A 13,048-nucleotide genomic window follows, 5' to 3' on the forward strand; every position below is an offset into this window, starting at 1 on the left:
ACTACGGTTGTGAGACAGCCCCTGCACTCTATGACGCACGATAGGACATGGAGAGTCTAAAGTATACAGTTGAAAGTACACGATACTAGAGCAAAAAGTCTCAGTAAAAATAGGGTAGAAAATGCATACCTTAAGAGCTACGAGCAATTTTTCACCTTCGGTACTGTGGAACAAATCTCTTCTACTGCAAGTTCTTTGCTTCCCATATTTTGGGAAGCGGTAGTATGGATCCAAATAAAAAAAAATGTCCAGCAAACATGTGCTCTAAAACGCATACCTTAAAAGTTACGAGCACTTGATCATTAGAAGACTTGCGTTTCAAAGTAACAAAGATGAACAAGTGCTTATAGCTCTGAAGGAACGCATTTTAGAGCACATGCATACTGGACTTTGTTTTCTTACTTTGGTCCATAATACCATTTCCCAAAATATGGAAAGCAAAGAACTTGCAGTAGAAGAGATTTGTTTTACGGTATCGAAGATGAAAAATTGCTCGTAGATCTTAAGGTATGCATTTTCGACCCTATGTTTACTGAGACCTTTATGCTTCTAGTATCGTGTACTTTCAACTGTACGCGTTTACGCCATTAATTATGATACACCCTGTATATGCATTTCGCTGTCCCATGACGCCTGGCTCGCAAACCGGAATAAAAAAATGTTAAGTCTAGGTAAGACTGTTATTTATTACAATTATCACACCCCACTGACAATAAACTTTAATCAGTTTTTCAGAACTTCTCTTTAAATCTTATGCTAATTATTCGCACAAATCCGGTAATCCATTGAGGACAGAGGGACAGCAGCTGGACATTAAGTACTGAAAACAACAGCTGTGTTGTAATCAAACATCGTTTGTTCAAAACATGCTACCACTTTCGACTCCAAAAACCGCCAACTTCAGGATCCTGTATATGGAAACTTACACAGGATGATAGTACAGACAAAAAAATCACAGTTTGATATTACAATGAGGATAAATCACATCACAAAATTACATAATAAAAATATACTATGGTTTTCCATACAAAACAAAATTTGGCATCTACTACATGTTGCTTTTTTTAAAAAAAATCCAATAATCACATACTCCAATGATCTGAGGGGAACCCACACATACAAAAAATTACACCAGCAAAGCAATCGAAGTCTGAAATGTCCCTAACTGGAATAACTACAAATATGGGATGCGTCAATAATGAAGAAAAAAGAGAAAAACTATTAATATAATACCAAATGGCTGGAGTAAACAAGTGTAACAAACAGCTAATGAACAAACGTCCATTAGATAATGCAAACCCACCGAAATAACTACAAGTGTTTGAATGACATCTAACATAAACTATATAAAACATTGTTAAAACGTAGTATACAAATAGCGTTGAAGTCACAAATAACTATAAACACATGCTATACTGAGATTACTGTTCAGCAACCCAGTCACATCCCTCAGATTCACGACCACACTAGCGTAGCAGAAGTGTAACTTGTTTAAATAAAAGACCCTTTGTGCAATATCTCCAAAATAACAACGGGATAAGTCACAAATGTTTCTACTAGTTCCAGGAAGTGTACTGGACATAAAACTACTGATGTTGGCAACATTATCTTCTGGTGGAATTGGTTGTACGAGTGGACTTCGCTAGGTTACATTATGTCACTGGAATATGTGATTGTTGGATTGACAAAAATTAAGCGATATAAATCAGATTCTGAATTTTGTTTTGTATAGATAACGGTAGTACATTCTTATTACGTCATTTCATAACGTGGTTTATCACCGTTTTATTCACAAACCATCATTTTTGTTGCCTGTACTCTCGTACTTCACTATTACGCTACGCATATTTCCATATACAAGGGCTTGAAGATGACGCTTTTTGGTGTCGAAACTGGTAGCATGTTGTGAATAAACGACGTTGGATTGCAGTACAGCTGTTGGTTTAAATTATCACTATCAAAGTACTCAACTGTAGGGTCTAACAAAATCAAACCATGTTCAGCTGGCTCAGTTGACATTTCGCTGTATGGATCATTACTAAGCACAGGGATGACGTTACAGGGTTCCACGCTTTTACACCGTTACAAAGAAAGGTTTTAGGCAACTTAAAGCCAAATTTCAGGCTTCTGCGTCTCAATGGGGGACAATGACGCTTTCAAAAAAGTTACGAATTACTCCTTTTCCTCAGTGTTAAACTGTTTCAGAAAATATTTAGTAAGAATTAAGATTTTTTTTGGAGTCATCAGTCTTCTGACTAGTTTAATGCCACCCGCCAGGAATTCCTCTCTTGTTCCAACTATTCATATCAGAGTAGCACCTTCAACTGGTTTGATGCAGCTCTTCATGCTACTCTATCCTCTACAATCTTCTTCATCTCCCAGTACCTACTGCAACCTATATCCTTCTGAATCTGTTTAGTGTATTCATCTCTTGGTCTCCCCCTCCACGCTGCCCTCCAATACTAAATTGGTGATCCCTTCATGACTCAGAATATGTCCTATCAAGCGATCCCTTCTTCTAGTCAAGTTGTGCTACAAATTCTCTTCTCTCCTATGCTATTCAATACCTCCTCATTAGTTATGTGATCTACCCATCTAATCTTCAGCAATTCCTCTGTAGCACCACATTTCGAAAGCTTCTATTCTCTTCTTGTCCAAACTATTTATCGTCCATGCTTCACTTCCATACATGGTTACACTCCATGCAAATACTTTCAGAAACGACTTCCTGATACTTAAATCTATATTCGATGTTAACAAATTTCTCTTTTTCAGAACACTTTCCTTGGCATTGCCAGTCTACATTTTATATCCTCTCTACTACGACCATCATCAGTCATTTTGTTCCCCAAATAGCTAAACTCCTTTACTGCTTTAAGTGTCTCATTTCCTAATTTAATTCCCTCAGCATCACCCGACTTAATTCGACTACATTCCATTATCCTCGGTTTGCTTTTGTTGATGTTTATCTTATACCCTCCTTTCAAGACACTGTCCATTCCGTTCAACTGCTCTTCCAAGTCCTTTGCTGTCTCTTTTATTTCTTCTCCATGGATTTTAATACCTACTCCGAACTTTTCGTTTCCTTTACTCCTTGCTCAATATACAGATTGAATAGCATGGGGGAGAGGCTCCAGCCCTGTCTCACTCCCTTCGAAACCACTGCTTCCCTTTCATGTCCCTCGACTCTTATAACTGCCATCTGCTTTCTGTACAAACTGTAAATAGCCTTTCGCTCCCTGCATTTTACCCCTGGCATCTTCAGAATTTGAAAGAGAGTATTCCAGTCAACATTGTCAAAAGCTTTCTCTAAGTCTACAAATGCTAGAAACGTATTTTTGCCTTTCCTTAATGTTTCTTCTAAGATAAGTCGTATGATCAGAATTACCTCACGTGTTCCATCATTTCTACGGAATGCAAGCTGATCTTCCCCGAGGTCGGCTTCTACCAGTTTTTCCATTCGTCTGTAAAGAATTCGCGTTAGTATTTTGCAGCTGTGACTTATTAAAAGACAGTGCGGTAATTTTCACATCTGTCAACACTTGCTTTCTTTGGAATTGGAATTATTACATTCTTCTTGAGGTCTGAGGGTATTTCGCCTGTCTCATACATCTTGCTCACCAGATGGTAGAGTTTTGTCAGGACTGGCTCTCCCAAGGCCGTTAGTAGTTCTAATGGAATGTTGTCTACTCCCGGGGCCTCGTTTCGACTTAGGTCTTTCAGTGCTCTGTCAAACTCTCCACGCAGTATCATATCTCCCATTTCATCTTCATCTACCTCATCTTACATTTCCTAAAAATTGTCCTCAAGAACATCGCCCCTGTATAGTCCCTCTATATACTCCTTCCACCTTTCTGCTTCCCCTTCTTTGCTTAGAACTGGGTTTCTATCTGAGCTCTTGATATTCATGCGAGTGGTTCCTTTTTCTCCAAAGGTCTCTTTAATTTTCCTGTAAGCTGTATCTATCTTACCCCTCGTGAGATAAGCCTCTACATCCTTACATTTGTCCTCTAGCCATCCCTGCTTAGCCATTTTGCATTTCCTGTCGATATCATTTTTGAGACGTGTGTATTCCTTTTTGCCTGCTTCACTTACTGCATTTTTGTATTTTCCCCTTTCATCAATTAAATTCAGTATCTCTTCTGTTACCCAAGGATTTCTACTAGCGCTCGTCTTTTTCCATACTTGATCCTCTGCTGCCTTCACTATTTCATTCTTGAAAGCTACCCATTCTTCTTCTACTGCATTTCTTTCCCCCATTCCTGTCAATTGTTCCTTTATTCCAACCTAAGTCTTCCATTTCAGTTTTTGCTCTCTACAGCTCCCTCTAGTACCATGTAAGTCATTCCCTGATGTCTTAACAGATGTGCTATCATACTTCTCAGTGTTTTAGACATATTCCTTTCCTCTCCGATTCTGTCAGAACCTCCTCATTCCTATCCTTATCCCACCTAATTTTCAACATTAGTCTGTGGCACCACATCTCAAATGCTTCGGTTTTCTTCTGTTCCGGTTTTCAAGCAACGTAATTACGTTATCTGGCCTACGTACGGATGGAGTAGAGCTGTTTACCTGTCTTAAGGCTCACGAAATATATTCCTTGGCAGTTTATTTTGCTCGGCCTGTATTACAGAGTGAAAGACAAAGTGATAAAGGACGAAGTGTGGCGCACCTGGTCGCTAGTGAAGCCGGCGGTGCCGTTGCTGTTGGAGGCGGCGCCGGTGGCATCCTGGAGGCCGAAGATGTGGGCGCCGGGGCTGGCAAGTCCCAGTCCCCGCGGCTGCAGCTGCAGCAGCGCGGCAGAGCCGGGGGCGGCGTCGGAGGCGGCGGCAAACAGCGCCGAGAAGTCCAGCGGCCGCACGAAGCCCGCAGAGTCGGCGGCGGCGTCCTTTTGCTGGGGGTCGGCTGGCGCGAGCACGGCCAGGCCAGGGGCCGGCGCCGCGGCGGAAGCGAAGTAGTGAGAGTAGTCGGGGCGCGCCGCAGCAGGTGGCGGAGCGCCGTCGTCCTGCGAGGCGGACGCGTCGTCGCTGACCGCGTACTGGCGAGCGGGCGCCGCCGGCAGACACAGCGCCAGCACCGCCTGCAAGGCCAGAGAGGGCGGTCTGTCAGCAGGGTCAAAGATGACGCCTACAGAGGGGTGGATAAAAGTATGGAAACACCACAAGCACATTGTCATGCCTAATGCGGTGGACGAAAGCCGTTGGCTCCCCAAACAGCTTCCAGTCCTCTCGGAATAAGTAGATACAGGTCCTACGTGCTTTTCCGGGGAATAGTGTACCATTCTTTCCGGAAAATAATGACAACTCCAGGTAACAATGATAGAGGTGGATAGCGATGACGCACACTTCTCTCCAAAGTAGACCACAAACGCTCAGTAATATTGAGGTGTGACAATTCTTCCGCGTCCTCAGAAGACCAGTCTTTCTTTCTTCATTGTTACTTCATCCTCCACGCCCCATATGAGGGGGGCGGGGTTGTCAGCAGCTCAGTACTACACTCTTCAGTGAATAACGTTCATTAAGAGGTAACAAAGATTATAGAAAACAAAAGATATGAGGACCGTTTACGTTTTAAATTAGAAAGATTAATGACAGGCAGCTAAAAGGACCAAAAGTATACACAATTTAAAAAACACATTTACAGTGAGGTGGCTTTCTTCTATTAAAAAGACACCAAAGCACTGCACTTGCACTTAACATCTGATGGACCTACACTCGGTAACAAGTATTGTGGAAGGAGAGGATGTGTTCCATAGAGGTCGAGGGGTCTCTTAAAGAGACAGGGGTCTGTTAGGTGGGGAAACTATGGAGATGACAGATAGGAAGTGAAGTGAATAGTGGGAATAACGACGGTGGGAAGAATAGAGGGTGAGGAGGATTAACGGTGTGTGGGGTGAGTAGCCTAGTGGTAGAAGAAGAAAGGTATAGAGTTGTGTGTGGAGGGAAAAGGAGAGAAGAGTCCTGATATGGAGTGAAATAGGTACGAAAGGGTCAAAGTTGGTAGGAGAAATAAATATCGGGGCAGATCTCCTTGTATGGGAGAGGAAGCTTGTTGACGTGTCATTGACATAGGATATGTAATGTATGTAGGTGCAGGGATGGAGGGGCGTGTTTGCGAAGGCACAGGAGCATACCAGGTTTGTTGCTCAGAGGCGAGACAATGGGGTTACCGGAAACTAGTTTATGGAAAATGCAGGGCATGTTGAGGTGCTCGATGTGGGTGAAGAGGGGTGGGAATTTGATACGATAGCAGAGGGTCCATATGGGGGAAGGAAAGCGGATGCGCCGGCCGCGGTGGTCTAGCGGTTCTAGGCGCGCAGTCCGGAACCTCGCGACTGCTACGGTCGCAGGTTCGAATCCTGCCTCGGGCATGGATGTGTGTGATGTCCTTAGGTTAGTTAGGTTTAAGTAGTTCTACGTTCTAGGGGACTGATGACCACATATGTTGAGTCCCATAGTGCTCAGAGCCATTTGAACCCATTCGAAAGCGGATGCGGAAAGCGAGGCCTGGTGCACAGCGTTCGTAGGTACATTTCACACAGCCAACGATCTTACCGCAGTGGTAACACCAGGCCCTGTCAGATTACCGAAGCTAAGCGCTGTCGGGCTTGGCTAACACTTGGCTGGTGCCCATCCGGGTCTGCCTAGCGCTGTTGGCAAGGGGAGTGCGCTCAATTCTTGTAAATCCAATCGAGAAGCTACTTGGCTGAGAAGTAGCTTCTCTAGTCACGAGAACTTACAATGGTCGGAAGAGCGGTGTGCTAATCTCGAGGCCCTCTACGCCAGCATCTAATGACACCTATCGTCTGAGGATGACACGGCGATTGGTCGGTATGGGTGGGCCTTTCGATGCCTGTTCGGATGGAGTAATTAGGTAATCAGTGCACACAAAGATGTGGTACTTGTCACAGGTATGCTATTTTAGCACTGAGTATAAAGATGAATGGTTTCTCCTCCATCAAATCTCGCCGAATAGAAAAACTCCTTTGTTTTAACGATTGCCACCCCGAACTCGCATATCATGTCCGTATCACTCTCTCCCCTATTTCGCGACACTACAAAACGAGACGCCCGTCTTTGAACTTTTCGATGCTCTCCTTCAATCGTATCCGGTGGGAATCCCATACCACGCAGCAGTACTCCAGTACATCGGGGTGAAGACAGTCTCCATGGCAGATCTGTCGCATCTTCTAAGGGCCCTGTCAATAAAGGGCAGCCTCCGGCACTCCTTCCCAATGCAACATTTTCTGTTTGATGTTTCCAGTTTAAGCTGTTGCTAATTGCAATCCCTAGGTATTTAGTTGAATCGATAACATTTAACTGTGCGTAATTTTTCGTGTAAGCTCACTTTAGTGGATTACTTTTTAGCACTCATGAGGATAACTTCACGATTTCCATTATTTACAGACACCTGCCACTTTTCGCGCCATACAGACATACCGTTTAGACGAGATGTCTGTATGACATTTTCACTTGCCAGCGGAGTGTGCGATGAAACTTCCTGTCAGATTAAAACTGTGTGCCGAGCCGAGAATCGAACTCAGGAGCTTTGTCTTTTACGAAACAGTCCCGAGTTCGAATCTCGATACGGCACGCAGTTTCAATCTGCCAGAAAGTATCGTGTAAATGATTTTACAATTGGTTTTGATCATGTCATGACTTTACTAGGCGGTAAACGACGGCGTCGCTAAAAACAACCCAAGACGGCTGTTAATATTGTCTCACAAATCGTTTATGTAAATCAGGAACAGCAGACGGCCTGTAACACTTCCTTGTAGAGTGCTAGATACCATTTCACCTTTCTGACAGGAAATTAGGATTCCAGTCGCACAAGTCGAACGATACTCCTTAGGCGTACTATTTCATTAGAAGTCTCTTCTGAAGAACGGTATAAACTTGAGATTCGCTGTCAATTGCACTCATTACTTTGTATGAATAATGAGGCAGTTGTGCTGCACAAGAACGACATTTCAGAATTCCTGTTGACTGTGTGTCAATAGATCGTTGCCTTCGAGGTATTCCGCAGTGTTCGAGCACAGCATATGTTTCAAAATCTTACTGAAAATTGCTGTCAGTGATATGGGCCAATAATCCAGCGGTTTACTTTTTTTTTCTTCCTTGTGTATTTGTGTTTTGCTGTTTTCCAGTCCTTAGGTACGGATCTTTATTCGAGCGAGTGGTTGTATGTGATTGCTAAATATGGAGCCATTACGGCAGCGTACTCCGAAAGGAATACAATTGGTATACAGTCTGGTTGAGAAGACTTGCCTTTATTAAGTGGCTTAAGTTGCTCCACTGCAAGAAGGGTACCTACTTCTAAATTGCTCATATCTGGAATATTTATTACATCTCTTTTGGTGAGTAAATTTCGGACGAAAGCGTTTAGTAACTCCACTTTGCGAAAAGAACAACGGACTCACTTTGTTGAAAACCTTGGTATGGTGGAATCTAAACAAAGGTCGCTTAAGTTCCTTGACACTCCATCTTTTTTTTAATCTTTGAATTTGTTTTTAATCTTGTGTCTACGGCATATCCACCCGCGTAGTATTGTTACCGTTGCTTCACGACTGTCTGCAGTATTCATCCGTCCGGGAGGTTTATCTCTCTTGTAGATGTGTCGTGTTGTTGTTGTTGTTGTGGTCGTAAGTCCGAAGACTGATTTGATGCAGCTCTCCGTGGTACTCTATCACATGCTAGGCTCTTCATCTCCAAATAACTACTGCAACATACATCCTTTTGAACCTGCTTACTGTTTTCATCTCTTGATTTCCCTCTACAATTTTTATTCCCCACATTTCCTTCCAGTATTAAATTCGTGATCCCCTGATGTCTCAGACTGTGGCCAATCAACCGACCTCTTCTTTTAGTCAAGTGAAGCCTCGAGTTTCTTTTCTCCTCAGTTCTCTTCAGTACCTCGTTATTGTTTAGGTGATCTACCCATCTAATCCTCAACATTCCTGTCTAGCACCACATTTCAAAAGCTTCTACTCTCTTGCTGTCTGAACCCACGTTTCACGTTACATTCAAGACAAATACCTTCAGAAAAGACTTCCTAACACATAAATTGATTACAATGAAATGAGCAGCCGGGTTCCCGGGTACGATTCCCGGTCGGGGCACACATTTCCATCTGTCCCCATTGACGTATGTCAACGCCTGTAAGCAGCTAAGGGTGTTCATTTCATTGTAATTTCATTCTAACGAGCTGCATGGTCACCGATGGTATCTGTTCTTTCGGACATGTCCAAAAGAACAGATACCATCTTAGTACACTTCAACTGATATTCAGTGTCAACAATTTTCTCTTATTCAGAAACGCTTTTCTTGCTATTGCCAGTCAACATTTTATATCCTCCCTACTTTGGTCATCACAGTTGTTTTGCGCCCAAATAGTGGAACTCACCTCCTACGTTCGGTTTCTGTTTCCATTCCGCTGAGCCGCTCTTCCTAGTTCTTTGCTGTATCTGATAGAATTACACTGGCATCGGCGTTCTAATTTTTTCTCCCTGTACTTTAATTCCTACTCCAAATTTCTCTTTTGTTTCATTTTCTGCTTTCTCAGGTACAGACTGAATAACATTTGGGATCTGCAACAATCCTGTCTCACCTCCTTTTCAACTTATAACAGCCGTCTGGTTTCTGTACAAGTCGTATATATATTTTCACTCTTTGTATTTCACCCCTGCTACCTTCAGAATTTCAAAGAGAGTATACCAGTTGTCATTGTCAAAAGCTTTATGTTAGTCTACATGTGCTGTAACCGTAGGTTTGCGTTCCCTTAATCTATCTTCAAAGATAGATCGTAGGGACAGTACTGTCTTGCGTGTGCTCGCATTTCTTCGGAATCTAAGCTGATCCATTCGTCTGAAAATAATTGTAATTATTATTTTGCAATCATGGCTTATAAAACTGATAGTTCGGTGATATTTTTACATTCTTCTTTAAGTCTGTGTGTATTTTACCGGTCTCATAGATACGTCATACCCCTGAATGCTGCGGCTAGCCGCATCTTATGACGCGAGAATAGACAGGATAGCCAAGCAGTGTGTTACAAGAGAGGCGAGTAGCACATCGCGAGTTAACCGACTCTGAAGTTGAGCTGATAACCAGTGCAAGACACACAGCGTATCAGAGATTACACAGTTCAATTGTGTATTGTCGTTGATCTTGATCACTTGGCAGAATCATCTTATCATTGTGGATTTTTATGTTTGACATCGTTTGCGTCATCAACTTTGTATTTTGATCGTCTGATGATGGGCTATGAACGAAATGCGTAATATAACGAAGAAGTTCAGTTAGCATCTTGTGGCTGTTATCAGCGACCTATGAGCATTGGTTATAATTTTTATAAACGCAGTCAGATCGCCGTCGATTTCAGTGTGAGGCCTAAGGAAACAATTTCTGCAAGGACTGCACTGAGATGAATGCTCCGCGTACTCCTCAGAAGCTGACAACCGGCGTCACATTCAGTGCCTGCCTGCGGATTTCAACCATTCAGTGCATTTACAAACAGTTTGGAACATAACCTCAACTTTCAACGTGATCAATTAGTAAAACATACTTCCACATTCGAACGGGTGCTGAACCGTTGGCATTCACCGGAACACGAATGGCATGACTGAGAACAAAGAACAGAAGCAGCGCAGCCTCTCCTCCGCGGTGGGGTTTCTCTGCCTGTTGGCCGCCACTCTCTCTGGCGCCAGTTTTTGTTGCAGCTGCCGCGGTCTGCTGGCGCCCCCCGCCGCATTTCGTCGCGTTTCTCCGTTTCTGTTGCGGTCGCCACAATTCTCGGGCGACATTGGTTGCGTCACGTCCACTTCTCGCAGTTTCGTGCAAAATATTCAGACCAGCCACTATATTTCCTAACTAGATGTCCAGGTGCCACATTGAAATGTTGCACACGGGGTTATTTGGGCTCCGTCGCGATGCAGTCTTGCAAAGGACCATTTTCGGCTGGAACCAAATGTCCAAGCTAAAAATCATGAGTATCTCGTGAATTTCAGCTGCCTGAATAGACTTTTCTTCTAAAATATCAAAATGTTTTAGACGTGTAACCGCATTCATTGAACCGAGCAAAATGGCCCAGTAGTTAACAGACTGGACTCTCATCCGGGAGGTCAGTACTTCAAAGCACGCTAATTAATATAGACCTGAAGACAGCACAAGGTCTTGTTGGTGAAACAGAGTGGACAGTTGACTTTTCCTCGCTTAACACCTGGGTAGTCTGTACTCTACTTCATTCAGAAAATATAATTCTTTAATTTCTTTGAATTCCACCTACACCAAAGATGATAGGATGTTCTTCACAAACAATTTAAGCGCCTTCAGAGGTCGGTTCTGTATGTCAGAAAACTCTAACCTGAGGGCAATACGCTATTGTGGCTGCTATTGCAGTCGTCTTTACTGGGGCTTCTCAATGGCTCTAACGGAGTGCTAAATGAAGGAAATACTCGTTTTTATTTTTTTGTTGTAAAAAAAATACTGGGGCACTGGAGGCGGCTGTAAATGAATTTATGTTTTGATCCTACTTATCTCTTATTCGTTTGTGAATGCAAATAAGACAGAGGATGGAAAAGATTTAATATCAAAGAAAGTACAATTGTATTAAAAGATAAAGCAGTTTGAAATTAGCATGCTCTAAGAGAAAAACACTGTTAGCCCTCTTCAGCAATAGATAAAGTGATTGTTCGAAGAATCTCCTAAAATCTAATCTACGCTGTGCTACACATTAAATGGTCACGTGTTAGAAACCCTGCAATCGCTTCCCACTGCTACGCAGAAGTATTAAATTGGTTCAAAGGTGCCTACAATCTACCTCTGTTATGGTGCAAAAACGTGGCGCCTTGTGACGCCACCCTCGGTAGTGACACATGCCACAAAAAGGCCAGAACTCTACATCTACATCTACATCTACATCATCTACATCTACATCTACATATATACTTCGCTAGCCGCCAAGAGATGTGTGGCGGAGGGCACAATTCGCGCCAAAGTCATATTTACCCCCCTCTGTTCCACTCGCGGATGGCGCGAGGGAAAAAGCGACTCTCTGAACGCCTCAGTACGAACTCTCTTATTTCCCTTATCTTTCAATGGTGATCATTGAGCGATTTGAAAGTTGCTCTACATCCTCGGTGAAGATCGTATTTCGGAATTTAGTGAACAGTGATTTGATCAGAATCAACACGAATACTGTTTAGAGGGTGAGATAAAGAACGTCAATGAAACCTCTCCTTCCCTTGGAGAATTGATTTAACACATTTCACGGTTGTAAATAACAGTTTGCAGTGTGAGGACAAGGGATCAACGTTCTTGACAACATTTGATACTTCTGACATCCTGTGGACGATTGAACGTTTCTCAAAGGAAATAGCAGGCCATCGATCCCATTGGAGATATCGAAATAGACGACAGAGGGATAGAGAAACAATTAAAATCGCACAAAAGAGGAAAGGCCGCTGGATCTGATGGGATACCAGTTCTATTTTACACAGAGTACGCGAAGGAACTTGCCCCCCTTCTTGCAGCGGTGTACCGTAGGTCTCTAGAAGAGCGTAGCGTTCCAAAAGATTGGAAAAGGGCACAGGTCATCCCCATCTTCAAGAAGTGACGTCGAACAGATGTGCAGAACTATAGACCTATAGCTCTAACGTCGATCAGTTGTAGAATTTTGTAACACGTATTATGTTCGAGTATAACGACTTTTCTGGAGACTAGAAATCTACTCTTTGGGTATCAGCACGGGTTTCGCAAAAGACGGTCGTGTGAAACCCAGCTCGAGCTATTCGTCCACGACACTCGGAGGGCCATAGACACGGGTTCCCAGTAGATGCCGTGTTTCTTGACTTCCGCAAGGCGTTCGATACTGTTCCCCACAGTCGTTTAATGAACAAAGTAAGAGCATGTGGACTATCAGACCAATTGTGTGGTTGGATTGAAGAGTTCCTAGATAACAGAACACAGCATGTCATTCTCAATGGAGAGAAGTCTTCCGAAGTAAGAGTGATTTCAGGTGTGTCGCATTGGAGTGTCGTAGGACCGTTTCT

The 13,048-nt window shown here is 43.2% G+C and overlaps 1 protein-coding gene across 2 annotated transcripts in view; it reads right to left on the bottom strand.

Annotated features, from left to right (window-relative positions):
- LOC126283226 (uncharacterized) overlaps positions 1-13,048 on the bottom strand; it is an 83,806-nt gene that overhangs the window by 40,040 nt on the left and 30,718 nt on the right. For both annotated transcript variants that reach the window (XM_049982256.1, XM_049982255.1), the window contains exon 2: positions 4,673-5,080. In XM_049982256.1, coding sequence (XP_049838213.1) covers positions 4,673-5,080 — 408 coding nt within the window. The remainder of the gene's footprint in view (positions 1-4,672; positions 5,081-13,048) is intronic.

The sequence above is a fragment of the Schistocerca gregaria genome, chromosome 1, assembly GCF_023897955.1.
Source record: "Schistocerca gregaria isolate iqSchGreg1 chromosome 1, iqSchGreg1.2, whole genome shotgun sequence".
In the NCBI taxonomy this organism is placed as follows: domain Eukaryota; kingdom Metazoa; phylum Arthropoda; class Insecta; order Orthoptera; family Acrididae; genus Schistocerca; species Schistocerca gregaria.